The sequence below is a fragment of the Bombina bombina genome, chromosome 3, assembly GCF_027579735.1.
Source record: "Bombina bombina isolate aBomBom1 chromosome 3, aBomBom1.pri, whole genome shotgun sequence".
In the NCBI taxonomy this organism is placed as follows: Eukaryota; Metazoa; Chordata; class Amphibia; order Anura; family Bombinatoridae; genus Bombina; species Bombina bombina.
In genome coordinates, this window is record NC_069501.1 from 352,060,631 (window position 1) to 352,084,629 (window position 23,999).

A 23,999-nucleotide genomic window follows, 5' to 3' on the forward strand; every position below is an offset into this window, starting at 1 on the left:
ACCTGCTAAGAGTTATTTACATAGCAAGCCCAAAAATGAACAATTACTTAACAGGTATCAACAGTTTCCGAGGTTGTACTCTCAGGAGATGATTTCTGCTTAATGTTACATAACAGACCAATTCATTAGGCGTATTATCATAAAGGACGGCTATTACACTGCTAATGTACTTACAAAGTGTGCAACTATAAACATGTATAATGTTACCTCTGTTAGTAGCTATTTAGTATGATTGAAGATACGCTTTTCATTATATTGACTATCTCCTTTTTCTTTCCTTCATTTCAGACAAGTCTGAACAGTATGACAAGTGTCTATAGTGAAACAGGAGACTACGGTAATGTGAAAGTGACAGGTGAAATCCTGCTGAACATTAATTACAGCTACAAAACTGGTGCTTTAAATGTCCTGGTAAAAAGCTGCCGGAATCTTGCAGTAGCAGATGAAAAGAAGAATAGAACAGATCCGTAAGTAAATCACTAAATCCCTTTAAACTCATTTTTTTTTAAAACATTTATTAAAATACTGTACATAAATCTTTTCTTAAAGGGATACTAAACCCAATGTTTTTCTTTCATGACTCAGATAGCGCAGGCAATTTTAAGCAACTTTCTAATTTACTCCTATTATCAATTTTTATTTGTTTTATTCAATTTTTATTCTTTTCCTTGCTATCTTTATTTGAAAAGAAGGAATGTAAGCATAGGAGCCAGCCCATTTTTGGTTTAGCACCTGGTGTAGTGCTTGCTGATTGGTGGCTAAATGTATGCACCAATCAGCAAGTGCTACCCAGGCTCCTGAACCAAAAATGGGCCGGCTCCTTAGCTTTACATTCCTGCTTTTTCAAATAAAGATAGCAAGAGAACAAAGATAAATTGATAATAGAAGTAAATTAGAAAGTTGCTTAAAATTGCATGCTCTATCTGAACCATGAAAGAAAAAAAATTGGGTTTAGTATCACTTTAAATAGCATTGATAATCACGCTCATTTAAGCAGAAATAATACTTTTGTTTAAAATATGACTCTTAAACCAGTAAGTATTGTGGTGTAGTATAAATATATGCTACTGATATACAACTTAATCCCACTATCTGTTTGTTTGTCTGTCTGTCTGTCTGCCCATGTGTATAGAAATTACATTAGTATTGTTCCTAACCTGCACTCCCAGAATTTTGACTAAAAGTCTAAAAAAAAAATTCATGATTTAAATAGAACAAACAATTTTAAACATCTTTTCAGTTGTACTTCTATTATCAAATATTCTTAGTTTTCTTGTTATCCTTTGTTGAAAAGCAGGAAGATAAGTTAAGGTGTGTGCAGGTTTTTGCAGCACTATATGGCAGCGGTTTTACAACAATGTTATACAGTTGCAAGAGCACAAGACGGAATCGCTATTACCTGTCATGTAACACTACAGACATGTGCACGTTTCCTAGCTAGAGATCAATTCAGCAAAGAATAACGTGAGAATGAAGCAAATTTTATAATAGAAGTAATATGGAAACTTTTTTTTTAAATTTAATTCTCTATATGAATCATGATAGAAAAAAAAAATGGGTTTCATGTCCCTTGAACAAATTCCTCTTTGTGAGCACATAAAAACTATACATACAGTGGGGCAAAAAAGTATTTAGTCAGCCACCAATTGTGCAAGTTCTCCCACTTAAAGGAACATTAAACCCAAATTTTTTCTTTCATGATTTAGATAGAGAGTAACATTTTAAACAACTTTCTAATTTACTTCTATCATCTAATTTGCTTCATTCTCTTGATATTCTTTCCTGAAAAGCATATATAGATAGGCTCAGTAGCTTCTGATTGGTGGCTGCACATATTTGTCTCATGTGATTGGCTCACCCATGTGCATTGCTATTTCTTTAACAAAGGATATCTAAAGAATGAAGCACATTAGATTATAGAAGTAAATTGGAATGTTGTTTAACATTGTATGCTCAATCTGAATCATGAAAGACATTTTTTGGGTTTAATGTCCCTTTAAGAAGATGAGAGAGGCCTGTAATTTTCATCATAGGTATACCTCAACTATGAGAGACAAAATGTGGAAACAAATCCAGACAATCACATTGTCTGATATGGAAAGAATTTATTTGCATATTATGGTGGAAAATAAGTATTTTGTCAATATCAAAAGTTCATCTCAATACTTTGTTATATATCCTTTGTTCGCAATGACAGAGGTCAAACGTTTTCTGTAAGTCTTCACAAGGTTGTCACACACTGTTGCTGGTATGTTGACCCATTCCTGCATGCAGATCTCCTCTAGAGCAGTGATGTTTTGGGGCTGTCGCTGGGCAACAAGGACTTTCAACTCCCTCCAAAGGTTTTCTATGGGGTTGAGATCTGGAGACTGGCTAGAGCACTCCAGGACCTTGAAATGCTTCTTACGAAGCCACTCCTTCGTTGCCCGGGCGGTGTATTTGGGATCATTGTCATGCTGAAAGACCCAGCCACGTTTCATCTTCAATGCCCTTGCTGATGGAAGGAGGTTTGCACTCAAAATCTCACGATACATGACCCCATTCATTCTTTCATTTACACGGATCAGTCGTCCTGTTCCCTTTGCAGAGAAACAGCCCCAAAGCATGATGTTGCCACCCCCTTGCTTCACAGTAGGTATGTTGTTCTTTGGTTGCAACTCAGCATTCTCTCTCCTCCAAACACGATGAGTTGTGTTTCTACCAAACAGTTCTACTTTGGTTTCATCTGACCATATGACATTCTCCCAATCCGCTAGTGGATCATCCAAATGCTCTCTAGCATACTTCAGACTTGGCCCGGACATGTACTGGCTTAAGCAGGGGGACACGTCTGACACTGCAGGATCTGAGTCCCTGGCGGCGTAGTGTGTTAAGATGGTAGCCTTTGTTACTTTGGTCCCAGCTCTCTGCAGGTCATTCACTAGGTCCCCCCCCCCCGTGTGGTTCTGGGATGTTTGCTCACCGTTCTTGTGATCATTTTGACCCCACAGGGTGAGATCTTGCATGGAACATCAGATCGAGGGAGGTTATCAGTGGTCTTGTATGTCTTCCATTTTCTAATTATTGCTCCCACAGTTGATTACTTCACACCAAGCTGCTTGCCTATTGCAGATTCAGTCTTCCCAGGCTGGTGCAGGTCTACAATTTTGTTTCTGGTGTCCTTCAACAGCTCTTTGGTCTTCACCATAGTGAAGTTTGGAGTGTGACTGTTTGAGGTTGTGGACAGATCTCTTTTATACTGATAACAAGTTCAAACAGGTGCCATTAATACAGGTAATGAGTGGAGGACAGAGGAGCCTCTTAAAGAAGAAGATACAGGTCTGTGAGAGCCAGAAATCTTGCTTGTTTGTAGGTGACCAAATACCTATTTTCCACCATAATATGCAAATAAATTCTTTCCAAATCAGGCAATGTGATTGTCTGGATTTGTTTCCACATTTTGTCTCTCATAGTTGAGTTATACCTATGATGAAAATTACAGGCCTCTCTCATCTTCTTAAGTAGGAGAACTTGCACAATTGGTGGCTAACTAAATACTTTTTTACCCCACTGTATACCTTCCCCAACCCAGTTGGTCTGCTCATGTACACAATCCTGATTTTATCACAGAAATCCTACAAGATCAAACTGTTCTTGCATTGTCATAGTAACCAAAAGTAACAGAAACCCTTAACATAAACACAAACATTTACATTAGAACATAAAAATCTGTTCAAAATACAACACAAAATGAGCCAATTGTCACTTCAAAAAAGAAGTAATGCATAACCAGGCATGAAAGTGTAATTCAGTATCTTCACCTAGCAAAAGAGAGAGACCATATTAGTGTAAATTGCATGAACAAGTAGTATTACACATGGGGGCCGATTTACTATGCCCCAAATGGGGCCAACTTGCTGTGTTTCCACACAAGCAGTTAAGAAGCAGCGGTCTTAATCCACCCAATCGTATATGATCAGGTTGATTGACACCCCATGCTAGCTAAAGGCTGCGAATCTGTAGAGGGCGGTGTGACAGATACCCCGGCTACTCCGACTGGCTAGCTCCACCAAACGGGTCCTGCTTCCTCCCTGCCGACTGCAGCTATGTAGCTGGCAAGTGACCACAGCCTGTAGCCACCCCTGATGTCCGATAGCACCAGTATTCAGGGTCCCACCCTGTGGCAGACTCCAGGGTCCTTCCTCTGCCTGGAACAGGCTGCTATGTAGTCCAGGAAAGCGATTTTAGCTGGAGCCCACCCAAATAACTAGACAGACTAGCATTCAGGTGAAACAAGAACTGATTTTATTGAAAACACACACTCCTTTTATACACACATCTCATCTTGATTAGACAAAGGACAATCCCACAATTTTCCCACCATTCCCGCCTCTCCAGATGGACCGGCACCTCCATAGCAGCCACAGTCCCATGACACAGGGGTGTAATTTTAAAGCTCTCAGTCCCCAGATGCCACAGTTCAAAAATCAGCATGATTAGTTACTGGGGACCGGAGTTACAGTCCGTTGAAGTTATGGGGTTAGGGGTGTCCAAAACCCCTGGTTCCCAAAGGAGCTCCCCTCCGATAATTCCCCCAGCTCTTGTCCTCCCTAGGGGCTACCAACCCCCAAAAGAGCGGTGCTCTGGGGAAAAGGGCTGCTGGAGCGACCAATGGTAAAGTTAGCAGGTGTCCTAGCTGTCCTGTGGCCGACCGGGAGTTCCAGGAGCCTGGCCAGCCTAGGAGGGTTTTCCTAGTCATAGACCAGCTCTTAACACAAAAACAAGCCAACAAAAATCTTCCAGAGATTGTGGTTGCTCTGAGGAGCCCAAAACCACAGAGAAGCAACAGGGGTGAGGTTGTAGGGGGTAGGGGTTTAACCCTTGCAGCCCGGTATCCGTGACAGGCGGTATTGCAGAAGCAGTTCACACGAACTGCTTGTGCAATGATAAATGCCGACAGCGTATGCTGTTGGCATTCATCGATGTCTATATAAATGAGATAAAATTACCAATTTATCCCATAGGGGACGCTTCCTACCTAATAATGCAACATCTATCAATAAAACAAATACACAACAAACATAAAGTCCATATCATCCAACATGAGGCAGCTCTCTGTCAAAGGACAATCAAATCCTGGTAAAAAATGATCCGTAAAAAGGAAACAGAGGCGCCACAATGGCCTAGTGCCACCAAAACAAAGGGTAATATGAATTATGCAAATAATGTACTCACAAGCGTGATGCACCCAATGGTGCTGATGGGGCAGGATGGAACTTTACAGTAGTCCAGCTCACTGTGTCCAACCGACTGTGATCCAAGGCCAAAAGCTCCTTAGAAAGTTCCCCCCGGATACCCATGTAGGGATGAAGAGCAAAAAAACATAGCCCAGTACAGCAAATTCAGGTATTTTTTTTATGTTTTTATGAATAGCCTGAGGAAACAGCCCTACAGAGTCTGAGAAACGCGTCACTTGTTTTAATAAAGATGCTGTATTTTATTTACACTTGCTGCTGTGGTGGACTCTGTTACATTCTTTTTGGAGAGATTGGAGCATATCCAGTCCTTTGCTGTGGAGATCAGTCAGTTGGGCAGCTGTGAAGTCCCAGCTTGCCTTTATTGCACCTGGAGGTGATTTCCTTACATTGTTGTCCCTGTATTTGCTGTACTGGGCTATGTTTTTTTTGCTCTTCATCCCTACATAGGTATTCGGGGGAACTTTTTAAGAAGATTTTGACCTTGGATCACAGTCGGTTGGACACAGTGAGCTGGACTACTGTAAAGTTGCAGCCTGCCCCTTAAGCACCATTGGGTGCATCACGCTTGTGAGTACATTACTTGCATTATTCATATTAGTCTTTGTTTTGGTGGTACCATGCCATTGTGGCACCTCTGTTTCCTTTTTACAATGTCTGTCAGACTTCATGGTTAATTATTAAAAACAATCCTTTAAAAAAAAAAAACAACAACTTTGAAACACCTCATCTTAGTCCATTCATGTTTAGCAAAAAGGGAAGAAAATTGAAGCATTTATACAAGCATATCTTGGGCAAAAAAATATTGTAAAACATGTTGTGATTAAACCTGAAGTCCTACTAGCCCTTTGGATTAGAAAAAAATATTTTGTGTTGTAAATAACCAAAATAATTTCTTTAAACGTGGGACCCATTAAGGGCCAGATTAGTGGTATTTAATGCTCCCACTAAATCGCTAACTCTGCTAGAAATAAACTTTTTGCATGTCTCAAGAAGTGCTTGTATTATAGGTTAAAATTCAACTGTTTGTGCTTGCGCCAATTTGAGGCGTGTAAAAAGCCCAAGGGGCATATTTATCAAGCTGCGTATGAAGTTATGAACCAGCTGCTCCGTAACTTGTCCGCCTGCTCTGAGGCGGCGGACATAAATCAACCCAATCGAATATGATTGGGTTAATTGACACCCCCTGCTAGCGGCTGATTGGCCGCAAATCTGCAGGGTGCGGCATTGCACCAGCAGTTCACAAGAACTGCTGGTGCAATGATAAATGCAGACAGTGTATGCTGTCGGCATTTATCGATGGGCAGCGATGTGCAGCGAACATGATACGCTACTTCGTATCATGTCCGCTCGCACATTGTTAAATATGCCCCCAAGTTAGAATATTGTGCATGCAATAAACATATTCCACCATAGAAGTCAAAGGAGCAAGAAAAGTAGAAAAAAACATCTTACTCGCATAAACCCGATCACATATTCTCAAGTGTGCTACATGACATAAAAATATGAATATTTCACATTCCAATGTTCTATACATAGAAACATAGAAGAATATGTTTGATGTCTGATGGTATTTTGGCACAATATATATCTAAACCTATATATACTTTGTATATACACTGCTCAAAAAAATAAAGGGAACACTAAAATAACACATCCTAGATCTGAATGAATAAAATATTCTAATTAAATACTTTGTTCTTTACATAGTTGAATGTGCTGACAACAAAATCACACAAAAATTAAAAAATGGAAATCAAAATTTTCAACCCATGGAGGTCTGGATTTGGAGTCACACTCAAAATTAAAGTGGAAAAACACACTACAGGCAGATCCAACTTTGATGTAATGTCCTTAAAACAAGTCAAAATGAGGCTCAGTAGTGTGTGTGGCCTCCACGTGCCTGTATGTCCTCCCTACAACGCCTGTGCATGCTCCTGATGAGGTGGCGGATGGTCTCCTGAGGGATCTCCTCCCAGACCTGGACTAAAGCATCCACCAACTCCTGGACAGTCTGTGGTGCAAAATGAAGTTGGTGGATGGAGCGAGACATGATGTCCCAGATGTGCTCAATTGGATTCAGGTCTGGGGAACGGGAGGGCCAGTCCATAGCATCAATGCCTTCATCTTGCAGGAACTGCTGACACACTCCAGCCACATGAGGTCTAGCATTGTCTTGCATTAGGAGGAACCCAGGGCCAACCGCACCAGCATATGGTCTCACAAGGGGTCTGAGGATCTCATCTTGATACCTAATGGCAGTCAGGCTACCTCTGGCGAGCACATGGAGGGCTGTTCGGCCCCTCAAAGAAATGCCACCCCACACCATTACTGACCCACTGCCAAACTGGCCATGCTGGAGGATGTTGCAGGCAGCAGAACGTTCTCCACGGCATCTCCAGACTGTCACGTCTGTCAAATGTGCTCAGTGTGCCCCTGCTTTCATCTGTGAAGAGCACAGGGCGCCAGTGGCGAATTTGCCAATCTTGGTGTTCTCTGGCAAATGTCAAACGTCCTGCACGGTGTTGGACTGTAAGCACAACCCCCACCTGTTGATGTTGGGTCCTCATACCACCCTCATGGAGTCTGTTTCTGACCGTTTGAGCAGACACATGCACATTTGTGGCCTGCTGGAGGTCATTTTGCAGGGCTCTGGCAGTGCTCCTCCTGTTCCTCCTTGCACAAAGGCGGAGGTAGCGGTCCTGCTGCTGGGTTGTTGCCCTCCTACGGCCTCCTCCACGTCTCCTGATGTACTGGCCTGTCTCCTGGTAGCGCCTCCATGCTCTGGACACTACGCTGACAGACACAGCAATCCTTCTTGCCACAGCTCGCACTGATGTGCCATCCTGGATGAGCTGCACTACCTGAGCCACTTGTGTGGGTTGTAGACTCCGTCTCATGCTACCACTAGAGTGCAAGCACCACCAGCATTCAAAAGTGACCATAACATCAGCCAGAAAGCATAGGAACTGAGAAGTGGTCTGTGGTCACCACCTGCAGAACCACTCCTTTATTGGGGGTGTCTTGCTAATTGCCTATAATTTCCACCTGTTGTCTATCCCATTTGCACAACAGCATGTGAAATTGATTGTCACTCAGTGTTGCTTCCTAAGTGGACAGTTTGATTTCACAGAAGTGTGATTGACTTGGAGATACATTGTGTTGTTTAAGTGTTCCCTTTATTTTTTTGAGCAGTGTATATATATATATATATATATATATATACACACACATACACACTGTGTGTGTATGTATGTGTATATATATATATATATATGATCTAATAATTGCACTCTCAGGATTTAAAACACAGCAACCTTTGCTCTCTCTCTCCCCCTCTCTTTTGCTCTCTCTCCCCGCTCTTTTTCTCTCTCCCCCCTTTCTTTTGCTCTCTCTCTTTCCCCTTTCTTTTTCTCTCTCTCTCCCCTTTCTTTTTCTCTCTCTTCCCCCCTATTTTGCTCTCTCTTCCCCTCTCTTTTGCTCTCTCTCCCATCTCTTTTGCTCTCTCTCTCCCCCCTCTTTTGCTTTCTCTCCCCCCTTTTTTTGCTCTCTCTCTCCCCCCTCTTTTGCTTTCTCTCCCCCCTTTTTTTGCTCTCTTTCCCCCCCTCTTTTGCTTCCCCCCCACACCACCACCACGATGATCATTCCCACCCCGCCGCACCCGCTGTCGCCGACCTCGCCCACTCCCATCCAGCCCCACACAAGCTCAACCCACTGCCGTCCGACCCTGCCCACCGTTCTCGCACTCGCAGCAGACATCAGATCATCAGGTGTGTTTCAAGGCCAGGTGTGTTTGTCCTTGAGCTGTTTCTACTGCGCATGACAGCTTCAGACAAACACACCTGGCCTTTTATATTATAGGATTGTTTTTATTAGTAACAATTTAAAAAAATCATACAGCAATCTGATATTGTTTGTTACTAGTCTGGTTTTTAATTGTTTCTGTTATATTTACACGTTACAATTCATGATGGATTTATTATAAACTTAAAAACAAGTGATTGTTGGAATGTGCTAGTGCTAAGTGAGCATCAATTTATGTTTTACTTTGTTCCCTAAATAATTTTTCACATATAAGGATCTATCTCTGTTTTATTAACAAGCACACACTAAGATGTACAATATCTAATAAACTTTCATTCATGGAGTTTGTTATATCAACCCTTCCACACAATTATTTGTATGTATTATTTATTCAGTCTTATTTTGTATATATGTTTAATCATATGCGGCCAGATTACGAGTTTTGCGTTATGAGCTGTGCGGTGCTAACGAGCAGTTTTTTCTCACCGCTCACTTACCTGCAGCGCTGGTATTACAGGTTTTTACAAACCCAGCGTTAAAAGACAAGAAGTGAGTGTAGAGCAAAATTGAGCTCCATACTGCAGTCCAATACCAGCACTGCTTAAATCAGTGGTGAGCTGGTCGTACGTGCTCGTGCACGATTTCCCTATAGACTTCAATGGGGAGAGCCAGCTGAGAAAAAGTCTAAAACCTGCAAAAAAGCAGCGTAAAGCTCAGTAACGCAGCCCCATTGATTCCTATGGGGAAACACATTTTATGTTAACACCTTACACCCTAACATGAACCCGAGTCTAAATACCCCTAATCTTACACCTAATCTGCCACCCCCGACATCGCTGACACCTACATTATACTTATTAACCCCTAATCTGCCGCTCCGGACATCCACGCCACCTACATTATATTTATTAACCCCTAATCTGCCACCTCCAATTTCGCCACAACCTACCTACACTTATTGACCTCTAATCTGGTGCCCCCAACGTCGTCACCACTATATTAAATGTATTAACCCCTAAATCTAAGTCTAACCCTAACTTAAATATAATTTAAATAAATCTAAATAAAATTACTATCATTAACTAAATAATTCCTATTTAAAACTAAATACTTACCTATAAAATAAACCCTAAGCTAGCTACAATATAACTAATAGTTACATTGTATCTAGCTTAGGGTTTATTTTTATTTTACAGGCAAGTTTGTATTTATTTTAACTAGGTAGAATAGTTATTAAATAGTTATTAACTATGTAATAACTACCTAGCTAAAATAAATACAAAGTTACCTGTAAAATAAAACCTAACCTATGTTACACTAACACCTAACACTACACTACAATTAAATCAATTCCCTAAATTAAATAAATTAAATTAAATTAGCGAAATCACAAAGACCCCCACTAAATTAAAGAAAATAAAAAACAAATTACAAGATATTTAAACTAATTACACCTAATCTAATAGCCCTATCAAAATAAAAAAGCCCCCCTAAAATAAAAAAAAAACCCTAGCCTAACTAAACTATCAATAGCCCTTAAAAGGGCCTTTTGCGGGGCATTGCCCCAAAGAAATCAGCTCTTTTACCTGTAAAAAGAAATACAAACAACCCCCCCAACAGTAAAACCCACCACCCACATATCCAACCCCCCCAAATATAAGCCTAACTAAAAAAAAAATAAGCTCCCCATTGCCCTGAAAAAGGGCATATGGATGGGCATTGCCCTTACAAGGGCATTTAGCTCTATTGCAGGCCCAAAGCCCTAACCTAAAAAATAAACCCACCCAATACACCCTTAAAAAAATCCTAACCCCCGAAGATTCACTTACCAGGAGAAGTCTTCAACCAAGCGGCAAGATGTTCTCAACGAAGCCGGCAGAAGTGGTCCTCCAGACGGGCAGAAGTGGTCCTCCAGATGGGCAGAAGTCTTTATCCAGACATCATTTTCTATCTTCATCCTTTCCGGCATGGAGCGGGTCCATCTTCAAGACATCCGACGTGGAGCATCCTCTTCTTCCGACAGACTAACGACGACTTAAGGTACCTTTAAATTACATCATCCAAGATGGCGTCCTTAGATTCCGATTGGTTGATAGAATTCTCAGCCAATCAGAATTAAGGTAGAAAAAATCCTATTGGCTGATTGGATCAGCCAATAGGATTGAGCTTGCATTCTATTGGCTGTTCCAATCAGCCAATGGAATTCGAGTTTAATCCTATTGGCTGATCCAATCAGCCAATAGGATTTTTTCTACCTTAATTCCGATTGGTTGATCTTCATTAGTCGTTAGTCTGTCGGAAGAAGAGGATGCTCCGTGTCGGATGTCTTGAAGATGGACCCGCTCTGCGCTGGAAGGATAAGGATAGAAGATGCCGTCTGGATGAAGACTTCTGCCCATCTGGAGGACCACTTCTGCCTGTCTGGAGGACCACTTCTGCCAGCTTCATTGAGGACATCTTGCCGCTTGGATGAAGACTTCTCCCGGTAAGTGAATCTTCGGGGGTTAGTGTTAGGATTTTTGGGGTGTATTGGGTGGGTTTATTTTTTAGGTTAGGGCTTTGGGCCTTCAATAGAGCTAAATGCCCTTTTAAGGGCAATGCCCATCCAAATGCCATTTTCAGGGCAATGAGGAGCTTAGGTTTTTTAGTTAGGCTTTTATTTGGGGGGTTGGTTGTGTGGGTGGTGGGTTTTACTGTTGAGGGGGTTGTTTGTATTTATTTTTAAAGGTAAAAGAGCTGATTTCTTTGGGGCAATGCCCCACAAAAGGCCCTTTTAAGGACTATTGATAGTTTAGTTTAGTTTAGTTTAGGCTAGGGCTTTTTTATTTTGATAGGGCTATTAGATTAGCTGTAATTAGTTTAAATATCTTGTAATTTGTTTTTTATTTTCTGTAATTTAGTGTGTTTTTTTGTGATTTAGCTAATTTAATTTATTTAATTGTATTTAATTTAGGGAATTGATTTAATTGTAGTGTAATGTAGTGTTAGTGTAACTTAGGTTAGGTTTTATTTTACTGGTATTTATTTTAGCTAGGTAGTTATTACATAGTTAATAACTATTCTACCTAGTTAAAATAAATACAAACTTGCCTGTAAAATAAAAATAAACCCTAACATAGCTACAATGTAACTATTAGTTATATTGGAGCTAGCTAGGGTTTATTTTATAGGTAAGTATTTAGTTTTAAATAGGAATAATTTAGTTAATGATAAATATAATTTAAATAAATCTAAATAAATTACTAAGTTAGGAGGTGTTAGGGTTAGACTTAGGTTTAGGGGTTAATAAATTTAGAATAGTGGCTGCGACATTGGGGGCGGTAGATTAGGGGTTAATATGTGTAGGTAGGTTGTGGTGACATTGGGGGCGGCAGATTAGGGGTTAATAATTATAATGTAGGTGTCGGCGATGTCCGGAGTGGCAGATTAGGGGTTAAAAAGTATAATTTAGGTGGCGGTGATGTTAGGGGCGGAAGATTAGGGGTTAATATTATTAAACTAAGTGTTTGCGAGGCAAACAAATATAAGCCTAACTAAAAAAAAAATAAGCTCCCCATTGCCCTGAAAAAGGGCATATGGATGGGCATTGCCCTTACAAGGGCATTTAGCTCTATTGCAGGCCCAAAGCCCTAACCTAAAAAATAAACCCACCCAATACACCCTTAAAAAAATCCTAACCCCCGAAGATTCACTTACCGGGAGAAGTCTTCAACCAAGCGGCAAGATGTTCTCAACGAAGCCGGCAGAAGTGGTCCTCCAGACGGGCAGAAGTGGTCCTCCAGATGGGCAGAAGTCTTTATCCAGACATCATTTTCTATCTTCATCCTTTCCGGCATGGAGCGGGTCCATCTTCAAGACATCCGACGTGGAGCATCCTCTTCTTCCGACAGACTAACGACGACTTAAGGTACCTTTAAATTACATCATCCAAGATGGCGTCCTTAGATTCCGATTGGTTGATAGAATTCTCAGCCAATCAGAATTAAGGTAGAAAAAATCCTATTGGCTGATTGGATCAGCCAATAGGATTGAGCTTGCATTCTATTGGCTGTTCCAATCAGCCAATGGAATTCGAGTTTAATCCTATTGGCTGATCCAATCAGCCAATAGGATTTTTTCTACCTTAATTCCGATTGGTTGATCTTCATTAGTCGTTAGTCTGTCGGAAGAAGAGGATGCTCCGTGTCGGATGTCTTGAAGATGGACCCGCTCTGCGCTGGAAGGATAAGGATAGAAGATGCCGTCTGGATGAAGACTTCTGCCCATCTGGAGGACCACTTCTGCCTGTCTGGAGGACCACTTCTGCCAGCTTCATTGAGGACATCTTGCCGCTTGGATGAAGACTTCTCCCGGTAAGTGAATCTTCGGGGGTTAGTGTTAGGATTTTTGGGGTGTATTGGGTGGGTTTATTTTTTAGGTTAGGGCTTTGGGCCTTCAATAGAGCTAAATGCCCTTTTAAGGGCAATGCCCATCCAAATGCCATTTTCAGGGCAATGAGGAGCTTAGGTTTTTTAGTTAGGCTTTTATTTGGGGGGTTGGTTGTGTGGGTGGTGGGTTTTACTGTTGAGGGGGTTGTTTGTATTTATTTTTAAAGGTAAAAGAGCTGATTTCTTTGGGGCAATGCCCCACAAAAGGCCCTTTTAAGGACTATTGATAGTTTAGTTTAGTTTAGTTTAGGCTAGGGCTTTTTTATTTTGATAGGGCTATTAGATTAGCTGTAATTAGTTTAAATATCTTGTAATTTGTTTTTTATTTTCTGTAATTTAGTGTGTTTTTTTGTGATTTAGCTAATTTAATTTATTTAATTGTATTTAATTTAGGGAATTGATTTAATTGTAGTGTAATGTAGTGTTAGTGTAACTTAGGTTAGGTTTTATTTTACTGGTATTTATTTTAGCTAGGTAGTTATTACATAGTTAATAACTATTCTACCTAGTTAAAATAAATACAAACTTGCCTGTAAAATAAAAATAAACCCTAACATAGCTACAATGTAACTATTAGTTATATTGGAGCTAGCTAGGGTTTATTTTATAGGTAAGTATTTAGTTTTAAATAGGAATAATTTAGTTAATGATAAATATAATTTAAATAAATCTAAATAAATTACTAAGTTAGGAGGTGTTAGGGTTAGACTTAGGTTTAGGGGTTAATAAATTTAGAATAGTGGCTGCGACATTGGGGGCGGTAGATTAGGGGTTAATATGTGTAGGTAGGTTGTGGTGACATTGGGGGCGGCAGATTAGGGGTTAATAATTATAATGTAGGTGTCGGCGATGTCCGGAGTGGCAGATTAGGGGTTAAAAAGTATAATTTAGGTGGCGGTGATGTTAGGGGCGGAAGATTAGGGGTTAATATTATTAAACTAAGTGTTTGCGAGGCGGGGGTGCGGTGGTTTAGGGGTTAATATGTTTATTATAGTGGCGGTGAAGTCTGGAGCGGCAGATTAGGGGTTACATTTTTTATTATAGTGTTTGCGATGCGGAAGGGCCTCGGTTTAGGGGTTAATAGGTAGTTTATGGGTGTTAGTGTACTTTTTAACAATTTAGTTGTGAGTTTTATGCTACGGCGTTGTAGTGTAAAACTCATAACTACTGACTTTAGAATGCGTTAGGAATCTTGGAGGTAGAGGGTGTACCGCTCACTTTTTGGCCTCCCAGGACAGACTCGTAATACCGGCGCTATGGAAGTCCCATAGAAAAAAGACTTTACAAACTTTACGTAAGTCAGTTTGCGGTAAGGCCAAAAAAGTGTGCGGGCCTTACCGCCTTTATTACATTAAATATATTCACTTTTTTTATTCACATAGTAAGAAAGCAGCGATTCACTTGTTTTTTAGTTTATAATTTGACCATCATGAATTGTGACGTTTAAATATTTTCCAGTGTCAAATTTCAATAAATTGCAACAGTTGCTATAAATTTAATTCATAACACAACAATCCAGCTTCACAAATATGTCAATAACAATTTTCAGATGATGGATATTTCCTAACCAATGTTTCTTAAAACCGTTTAGGTTATACACAAAATTCTTATGTCCAAATTGTGAAATAAACTCACAAGATCGTCGTATTAAAAGTTGATCAATTTCATGTATGCCAACTCTAGTGATGTATACAAAACTACAACATTCCAAAATTCAGAAAATATCAACAAATAAATCTAATTGGCTGTGTACTGAAAATGTAGTCAATGACAGTCAACATGTAGCGTGATACTGGATTGACATCCTTGGACAACTAACAGTATGATCATCTAAATGGATTAATTATGACTTCAATTCAATAAATAACAAAACCTATTCAGTTTCAGTACACTGTCAATATTTCTAGCAACATTGATTACATTGTAGGACACACTTTTATAAAGCTAAAAGCATATCTAAGCATAACTACATGTAATAAATGTGTACAGTCAGTGTATAAAAAGACGATCAACTATATTCAATAATATTGTGTGAAGTTCACAAACAATAATCATCCCATCCATAATTCATAAAATATCGACAAAAATTTTGATTGGCTTTATACTATTAATGTCATCATTGACAATCAACACACAATGTGATATCTGATTGAATTTACAAACAACCAATAATACACAGTTACGTGACCACCATCCAAACTAGTGGAAAAACAGATGAGAGATTAGATGATATATATATAAATGAAGTAAAAGCAGTCTTGCGCTCCCCCACTGAAGAAGTGTTTAGGGAAATGCGCATCAGGGGATATGATGAGAGGTTGGACTCTCTTTTAATATATGTGCAGTACTGGTTCTGCAATAGTATTTTTATCTATGTTAGCAGAGTTAGAATTTTAGCTTTCATGTGAAAACTCTGACATGATAGAGGGCCTATAATACCTATCCAGTTAATATTAAAGTAGTTCCCATTTTGTCGGTTATTAGGACAGTATAATTTGTTATGAATGGTGCTCACACTGCTTCATAATATGCAATACCAGAGGTGATATATTTAAAGCTATATTAGCCCTTTATTAAGGCAAATATGATTGAATGGCTTTTGTGACTCAATATTCTATTTCTGATAGTGTTCCGCTATCTGGTTAAGTGTTTAAAAACTTTTGTTTTTGCTCTGTTGCATGGAATGGCAGTTAGTGATTTTATTATAGTAATAAAAGTTATAGTCCAACTGCCATAATATTTATTTATTTAAACCTTAAAAGGTTTTTAAGTACGTAAATGGCAAATCTAAGAAGGATAATATAGGTACAATAAAATGTGTGAATGGTAACAGGATTAACAGTGACAGGGAGAAAGCTGAGTTACTAAACCAGTTCTTTTCTTCAGTACACACAATAAAGGAACCAAAGGGAGATACTTTGAAACAGAAAGGGAAGCAGGACTGATTAAGGAAGCTATAGACCAGTTAGTCTGACATCGATAGTGGGGAAGATACTTGAAGGGATTATAAGGGATTATATTGATGAGCATATTTGTGTAAACATGGTTTTATGAGAAATAGATCATATCAAACTAATCTAATTTGATTCTACGAGGAAGTAAGTAGAAATATAGAAATGGGAGAATCAGTTGATGTGATATACTTGGATTTTGCAAAGGCATTTGATACAGTGCCACATAAAAGATTAATGTACAAAATTAAGGGACTGGGAATAGCTGAAAATGTTAGCTCGTGGATAAATAACTGGATAAAAGACAGGGAGTAACAAGTAGTAGTAAACAAATTGCACAAAGGTAATCAGTAGAGTCCCCCAGGGATCAGTACCTATTCTTATTAATTTGTATTAATGACTTGGAGCAAGGATTAAATAGCATCATCTATATTTTTGCAGATGATACAAAGTTGTGTGAGGTCATTAGGTCAGTGCAGGGTGAAATTGCTTTACAAGGGGATCTACAAAAAATTTAAGAAAGGGCAGGTAAATGGAAAATAAAATGTAATACTAGAAAAAGCAAGGTTCTACATTTTGGAAGTTAAAATAAGCAGGCAATGTATTATTTAAACTTAGCAAAACAAAGGAGGAAAGGGATTTTGGAGTAGTAATAAATAACAAGCAAAAGATAAGTGCACAATGCAGGGCAGCGGCTTCTAAGGCTAATAAGATACTAGAATGTATTTAAAGAGGAATTGATGCAAGGGAGGAAAGCATAACTCTCTCACTATATAAACCCCTGGTAAGACCTCACCTTGAGTATGGAGTGCACTTCTGGAGACTGATCTTAAAAAAACACATTTCAGACTCAGAAAAAGTTCAGAGAAGGGCTAAAAATCTAATTAGGGGAATGGAGAATTTAAACTATGAGTAGAGGCTAGCCAAACTGAGTCTGTTTTATCTAGAAAAAAGGACTTGAGAGGTGAAATGATTACCTTATATAAATAATATATTCAAGGCTCATATGCAGAGTTGGCAGAAGCTCTGTTTATTCCAAGAAAATTGTTTTGACATCAGGAAAGGTAATTTAATCTTCTGCAATTTATGTTAAAATATTTTATTTCGTTTCAAAAGGCATGTAAACATAACATTTTCAATCGTCCCACATTCTCATGTACAGGAATCATATAATTACAATCAGTGTCTTGCCAACAAACTATAGAACAAAAGCATATTGATACATGGGTAATCAGTCTCATTCCAATGACACATTGGTAGCCTTGGTGGTCAAGTAATTCAATGATGGTCGTCTCTTTTGATAATAATATCCATTTGATCTCGCCTCCCATATACATTTATTTATCTTCCTGATATTCTACCTAAAAGTAATGAGTTGTTGAGTCGGGATTTCTTGAGCTCTGATTGGTTCCATCTATTGCCTTAAGAATATTTTCTTACTTTTATGTATCTACCGCAAACTTATTAAAACTGAATAAACCATTTAACGTGAACTAAACTATACTGTGTGGTCTTTTATTTCTTTTTAATAGTATCTAATGAATAGCATCTGTTGGGTCTCTTGGATTACGGCTTTAGTGTTTTAGGCTCACAGTCACACCCTTAACTCTTTTATATTATATTAGAGATTCCTAGCTGCATGTCTTCATTTCTGTATGTTGTCATTCCCTTCCTGAGCTGCTATTCATGATCCAATAGCACCAAACCATCTGAAACTGGTCCAAATTACTCTGTATCCGGGCAGTCCCTTCTGACATTATATATATATATATATCTTGTATTTTATCTATCACCTCTCTCCATGTGGGTGTTCCAACTTTCCAATGTCTCGCTATACAGGTCCTAGTTGCTCTGCATGAAATTTTAATAAATTTATTAATTGCTGGGTTGAATTGATCGAACCCTCTGTTTAAGAGTGCCTGAGGTATTGTTAATGAGATGTGTTCGTCTAGTAGGTGACCTAATAAGTTATTCAGTTGGGCCCATATGTTTTTTATTATAGGGCAGGTCCACCACATATGGATATACGAGCCTTGTTCTCCACATCCCCTATAGCAGAGTCTGGAGTCATTAGGAGAAAAGTGGGATGTTCTTATAGGGGTCAAGTACCACCTAAACGAGGTTTTAATGGTGTTCTCCCTAAGGTCTGCACTAATCAAACCTCTACAGGAGTCATAGAAGATCTGATTCCACTCCTCTTTTGGAATAGTAAACCCCAATTCTGTTTCCCACTTTAACATTAAGTTAGATTTGGTGTTACATTTGCTTTCTTGAATGTCTATATACAGTTTAGAAATTGTGTGTTTTTCTCTATTCGGTGACATGCAGAGTCTCTCTAAGTTTGTTTTCGGGCTCTTTTTATGTTGTATGAGATGCCTATTCAGAGCTGATGATATTTGTAAGTATATGTACCAGTGCAATTTATATGGGTGAAGGATTTCCTGAAGTTGGTTATACAATATTATGCGTCCTTTCAGCAAGAAGTCTGCTACTCTGTAGAGCCCTTAATCTTCTGCAATTTAAAGGGACAGTGTAGTCAAAATTAAACTTTCATTATTCAGATAGGACATGTAATTTTAATCAACTTCTCAATTTACTTTTATCATCAAATTTGCTTTTTTATCTTAGTATTCTTATTTGAAACTAAACCTAGGTAGGCTCATATGATAATTTCAAAGCCCTTGAGGGCTGCCTCTTATCACATGCTTTTTTAAATTGCTTTTCACAACAAGAGACTTGATAGTTCATGTGGGCCATATAGATAACACTGTGTTCAGGCACAGAAAGATATTTAAGATTTAACACAACACAATGCTAAATGCAAGTCAATAGAAAATAAATAGTCACAGTCATGTGATCAGGGGGCTGTCAGAAGGTTCTTAGATACAAGGTAATCACAACGTTAAAAAGTATATTAATATAACTGTGTTGGTTATGCAAAACTGGGGAATGGGTATTAAACGGATTATGTATCTTTTAAAAATTCTATTGTAGACTGTCCCTTTAAACGTTTTTTCACTCATTACCTAAGGAGGTAGCAAATGCCAATACCTTAGATGCATTTAAAATGGTTTAGATATATTTCTCCCTAGAAACAGAATTCAGGGATATGATTGTTTGTATTATTAAATTGGTCACCTTTTTCAATGGGATTAATTGAAGCTCAACTGGATCTTTTTTGTGTATTTTAAGATTTGTATATGCTGAACTCAGTGGACTTTTGTCTTTTTTCAACCTCATCTGCTATGTTATTTACAATTCAGCAATACATATGTGTCATGCTGTGGGAACATCCTTTGTTGATATTCTTTTCAACTTAGTTTATCTAAGTTATTTGAGGTCTGGTACGTAGTGAAATGTATGTTTTGGTATTCGCTGCTGCAGAAAGGTGTATATCATTTTCCCATCCAATGAATCCTGTGTGACTATAGAGACATATGCATGCACATTTGATATTTTGAGGCTAATTTCTGGATGGCAATTTCAGGGAAGCCTATCACCAAATCAGTAACAAATTAATTCCATTTGCCTAACAGTTGCCCTCTTCTAACTCCACACTAACATCATTATCACATTTGCTGTCCCCACCTCCTGTTTCTTACCCTCCTACCCATCTAGATTGTAAGTTCCCATGGGAACAGGGACCTCAATTCCCCCTGTATTTGATTGTTTAATTTTGTCCGGTGTCTTATATTGTATTGTATTGTATCACTGTTGTACTTTTATCTTTGTACCCATGGACAGCGCTGCAGAATCTGTTGGTGCTTCATAAATAAATAATAATAAAAATAATTTTGGAAGCTTTGTGTGTATGTAGTTATGAATTATCGACAATATTTTAATTTATTGAAACAAAGCTATGTCATACTAGACGTTCCTTTCATTTCATATATTCCCAGAACAATAGTACAGTAGAAGCAAATACAGAAGAATCAATCAGCATATATTTCTACATGTTTTTGCAGGTATGTGAAGGCATATCTACTTCCAGATAAGTCTCGTCACAGTAAACGCAAAACAAAAATAAAGACCAACACCACCAATCCTGATTTCAATGAAATCCTCAAGGTAAGAACCCTAAAGGTATAGATACGTATGTTAAAAAATAAAAACACTTTGTGGAGTGAAACGTCTATATATTTACATTTGAGCTTGCAGTTTTATTCCATTTTTAATCTGTCTCTGCAGTTTGAAACCCATTTGGATTTCTTTTTAATCCGTCTTCCTAATTTGGGAGTCGTTTCTTATCCTCTTTTGATGTAACCTAGCAACAAATCATGGAATTTCAAGTAGTTATAGAATGAAAGGATCATACTGTGAAGAGTTTGCTAGGTTTGTTGCTGACTGCTCATATTTTGTAATAAGATTAATCTTATCCCCATGAGACTTTGAAATAGACTTTTTACAACAGGAGTTAATTTTCATGACATGTAGAAATTTGTGTGGCATAAAAAGTAAAATGTTAATAAAGGGACATATGAGCCATAATTTTATTTGCACATAGCTATCCCCTCGCATAACTAAGGTCAGATCTGAATTGTCACTGCACTGCCGATCTTGAGCTCAGCTGATGATTTGCAGCTACACACATATGCCATTCCCAATTGGCTCAGTAGCCATGTTTAGCTCTGGACCAGTAGTGCACTATCGACCTGGAGTTTAAAACATAGTCCTGAATTTGAATCTTTCTTGAATTCTTGTGTGATCTTCAAAAAAAAAAAAAAAAGAAAAGAAAAAAAAGTGTGATTGGGCATTATTTTATTCAAAACAATTAAAGGGCCACTAAACCCAAAATCTTTCTTTCATGATTAAGATAGAGAATAGAAATTTAAACAACCTTACAATTTACTTCCATTATTTATTTTGCTTCATTTTTTTCAATTTTTTTAGTTGAAGAAAAAGCAATGCACATGGTGAGCCAATCACATGAGGCTTCTATGTGCAGCAACCAATCAGCAGCTAGTGAGCATATCTAGATATGCTTTTCATCAAAGAATATCAAGAGAATAAAACAAATTAGATAATATAAGTAAATTAGAAAGATGTTTAAAATTGCATTCTCTTTCTAAATCATAAAAGAAAAAATGTGGGTGGCATGTCCCTTTAAACACAGCCAATATTGTTATCTCATTCAATATTCAAACTATATTTCCAATGTTAATCGAATATTAACTTTTGAAAGTTCATTCTTATAAGATTTAATGTAAGTTTATGGAAATTAATTTTTAAATCTTACATTGGATAGAAGGGTGTTAATATTTGATATCTGAATGTAAACCTGAGTTACATAGTGACATAGTAAATGAGGTTGAATAAAATACAAAAAAAAAAAGGTTATTTGAAGTTGAACTTTTACAGACCTCTTTTATCTCTGTTTTAAAAGACCTGCCAAGTGAACTGACAGTAATAGCCATTTAACACAAGCAATCATAACCTTGGAGTGTGTTAGCTTTAAAAAGAGTAAAACATATATCTAAGATATCAGTTCAATTGGCAGTCACTATTTTGTCAGACAAAGAAGGCTACAGTTTGCTTGCTCTTACTGATAAACACTTATTTTTCTCAAGATTACATTTAGTTTCTTTTAGCTTTAAAGTGTAATGTCTTGTCACAAACAATTTTCTTTAAATAAATAGCACTGATATTGATATATATATATATATATATATATATATATATATATATATATATATATATATATATATATATATATATATATATATATATATATATATATATATATATATATATATATATATAGTAGTCATATTAACTGTCAAGTATATAAAGTAGTCATATTAACTGTCAAGTTCCCAGTTTGGCTATTGAAACATTTTATAGAAACATCCAAATAATAGAACAAATGTCAAGGGGATTCTTCATGGTGACATTTAAAAGATAAAATACATTTGTCCATCTCTATTCTTCCCATATCATGACGGGCAACCGTGTATTTAAGAATTTTTTAATGCTGTTGATCTGAATTTAAATATTTATTTCTGTTGAAAATACATTCACAATAATAAAACAATTGTTTTTTTTTTTCTCAATAATGAGGAGTATGGAGATTAAGGAAGCTAGTGGAATATAGTATAAAGTAGATCCGCACTCACTGGACTTTGAAAAAACTAAACGTGGTTTATTGTTGTGACGTTTCGGAGATCAAACCGTCCCCTTCATCAGACCAATTCATATATATATAAATGTACTAGAACACCATTTTCATATTTGTATTCAGCCCATATACTTTTACACATAAACCTGTTGCATGTTGTCCTGTTATACTCCTGGTTATTAAAGGGACAGTAAAATGAAAATTAAACTTTTATGATTCGGATAAAGTATGCAATTTTAAACAGCTTTCCAATTTAGTTCTGTTATCAAATTTGCTTTGTACTCATGGTATCTTTTATTGAATAGTATAACTAGGTAGGCTCATAAGAGCTCAGGAGTGTGCACGTGTCTTTAGTCCTCTTTTGCAACATTATTTGTAGCTTTTTTATACAATGTTGCAAAACACTGCTGCCCTAGAGTACTAAAGACACGTGCACACTCCTGAGCTCTTATGAGTCTACCCAGTTGTACTCTTCAATAAAAGATACCAAGAAAACAAAAGAAAAATTGATGACAGAAGTAAATTGAAAAGTTGTATAAAATTGCACACTTTATCTGAAACATGAAAGTTTAATTTTGACTTTACTGTCCCTTTAAACCTAAAGTAATTGTAGTAGTCATATGAAGTTTAAATTAGTGTTTTTGCTTCTGCTCATTTTAAATAAGTATTTCCTTTTCATATGAACTGTTTTTCTTAGACAATATGAAACATTGGGCTAATTCACACTCCAGATATAGGCCTCTAGTTATCAAGCCGTCAACCGCAAATACGCTGGAATTCCGCAGCGTATTTGTGGCGAGGCTGATTCGCCGTAGTTATCAAGCCCTACAGCCCGGCAAAAGTAGAATTTAGTGACGTAACATACGATCCGCCGGACTCAGTCGTCCGACACAGATCGATGCTTACGTCACTACAGATGTTCCGAACGCAAGTTGGGCACAATCTGACTACTTTTGGTAGTTATCAAATACCTACCAGGTATGCTCGCCACTATTCCGGGCCAGCGTACCTGGTTTTCAATCCCTGGAGGCGGCGGATCCCATAGGAATCAATGGGAGTCTGACAGCAGCGAGAGCTCATGTTCGCTGCTGCCCGATATCCCATTGATTTCTATGGGAAGTGTCTGCACCTAACACCCTAACATGTACCCCGAGTCTAAACACCCCTAATCTGCCCCCCCCTACACCGCCACCACCTACTTTATACTTATTAACCCCTAAACCGCCGCTCCCGGACCCCGCCGCACCTAAATAAACTTATTACCCCCTAAACCGCCATTCCCGGACCCAGCCGCCACTATAATAAACTTATTAACCCCTAAACTGCCGCTCCCAGACCCCGCCACAACTATAATAAACTTAATACCCCCTAAACCGCCGCAACTATAATAAATATATTAACCCCTAAACCGCCACTCCCGGACCCCACCGCCACCTACATTATACCTATTAACCCCTAATCTGCCGCC

General features: G+C 38.1%; 1 protein-coding gene across 3 annotated transcripts in view; it reads left to right on the top strand.

Annotated features, from left to right (window-relative positions):
• SYTL5 (synaptotagmin like 5) overlaps positions 1–23,999 on the top strand; it is a 407,166-nt gene that overhangs the window by 283,003 nt on the left and 100,164 nt on the right. For all 3 annotated transcript variants that reach the window (XM_053706464.1, XM_053706465.1, XM_053706466.1), the window contains 2 exons: positions 289–467; positions 20,382–20,484. In XM_053706464.1, the coding sequence (XP_053562439.1) occupies positions 289–467; positions 20,382–20,484 (282 nt within the window). The remainder of the gene's footprint in view (positions 1–288; positions 468–20,381; positions 20,485–23,999) is intronic.